We start from the raw sequence: 1,371 nt of genomic DNA on the forward strand, positions 1-1,371 counted from the left end.
TCTTCATTTTGACAATATCTTGAAATCTTTCTGGCACGTCCGTTTGTAGCACATCTAAAAGACCACAAAAGATTTGAATGTCATCATCGTGTACTTCTCCATTTTCCCTGAGTGCAGCAACGCTTGAAAATTGATAAAATTCTCTGCGTCCAAGTTTGCGTTTGAACAAAGCCAGCTTTGATGTGAATGATGAAATGAGAGATCTCGTCTTTATTAGATTAAGTTCGCTTCCTTGCAGTTGCAGATTAAGTTCCTTAAACTTGAAAAATAAATCAGCCATATATGCTATGTCACTTTTGCATATCTTCAAGCTGTCTCTCATTGAAGGGTCTTTGTTTTGAAAGAATTCCAAAATGGTTTCAAAAAGCTCATAATAGCGACTTAAACAAGCACCTTTCGATAACCACCGGACTTCAGTGCGCATCTGCAGGCGATTGAATTTTTCGTCATTTTCTTCGCAAAACTGGCTGAATAATCTGTCATTTAAAAGAATGCTTCTGATTTTGTTTATTGCCGCAATGACGTATCCCAAAGAGCAATGCAAACGTTCAGTAAGGTGCTTTGCAACTAGATGTTGTCTGCAAATTGCGCAATGCACCGCCAGTACATCCGGCACTGAGTCTTTCCTAGTAGGTTCCTACTCGCCTTCCCATCTTCCTACTTAGTTGAACGTGACTTCAGTGCGGTGACTGATTTCCAGGCTACTCAGATAAAAACAACCAACAAGGTCGCATGGACCAACAACTGTTAAATTAATTAGCTTCACATCCACAATTAATGCATAATCGCTCCACGGCGATCAGGAGCACAGTCAAGCCACCACCGCAAATATAATATGAGCGAAGAAGATGAAAAAGGCACATTTCACATTAAGCACAAAATAATTAATCCATATTCTTAAAATTATATGAACACAAAACATAAAACATTTGTGTTTAAGCGCCCCCCCCTCAAAAAGAGAAAAATTATTTTTCCCAGCGCCCGCCCCTCCTAATGTACTCCTAATTAATTTTCCAGCGCCCCCCCCCCCCCCCCCAAAGTGCCCCCTTTACTTTCCCCCCCCCCCCTCCCAGCCTTCTCATCGCCCCCCCAATTTGGGCAAATTCTTTTCCCTTTGGGAATTCATTGGTTTTACCCTGGTAAAAACCAACAACACCATTTTTTTGTCAAAAAAAGTCCACTTTTTTTTTTTTTTTTTCCAAATTTTTACAAAGGGGTTTTTCCGAACTTTGGACTTTTAAAATTTTGACCCGGACAAGGGTGTTTATTCCCATTTTTTATATTTCCATTTTTGGGATAGTTTCTTTTAAAAAATATAAACATTTGGGCCCCCCCTCTTTTCTTAGGGGGGGGGGTTAAAAATATTTTTTT

At 39.7% G+C, this 1,371-nt stretch overlaps 1 protein-coding gene across 1 annotated transcript; it reads right to left on the reverse strand.

Moving 5' to 3' along the window:
* Positions 1 to 13: 13 nt before the first annotated feature.
* Tsp_14796 (conserved hypothetical protein) lies at positions 14 to 450 on the reverse strand (the record flags this gene model as incomplete). Its single annotated transcript, XM_003366890.1, has 2 exons — positions 394 to 450; positions 14 to 259 (listed from the first exon to the last, which is right to left on the reverse strand). Coding segments are annotated over exons 1-2 (303 nt in total), but the record flags the coding sequence as incomplete, so codon positions are not given.
* Positions 451 to 1,371: the final 921 nt, after the last annotated feature.

Source organism: Trichinella spiralis (genome assembly GCF_000181795.1).
Source record: "Trichinella spiralis strain ISS 195 chromosome Unknown Scfld5226, whole genome shotgun sequence".
Taxonomy (NCBI): Eukaryota; Metazoa; Nematoda; class Enoplea; order Trichinellida; family Trichinellidae; genus Trichinella; species Trichinella spiralis.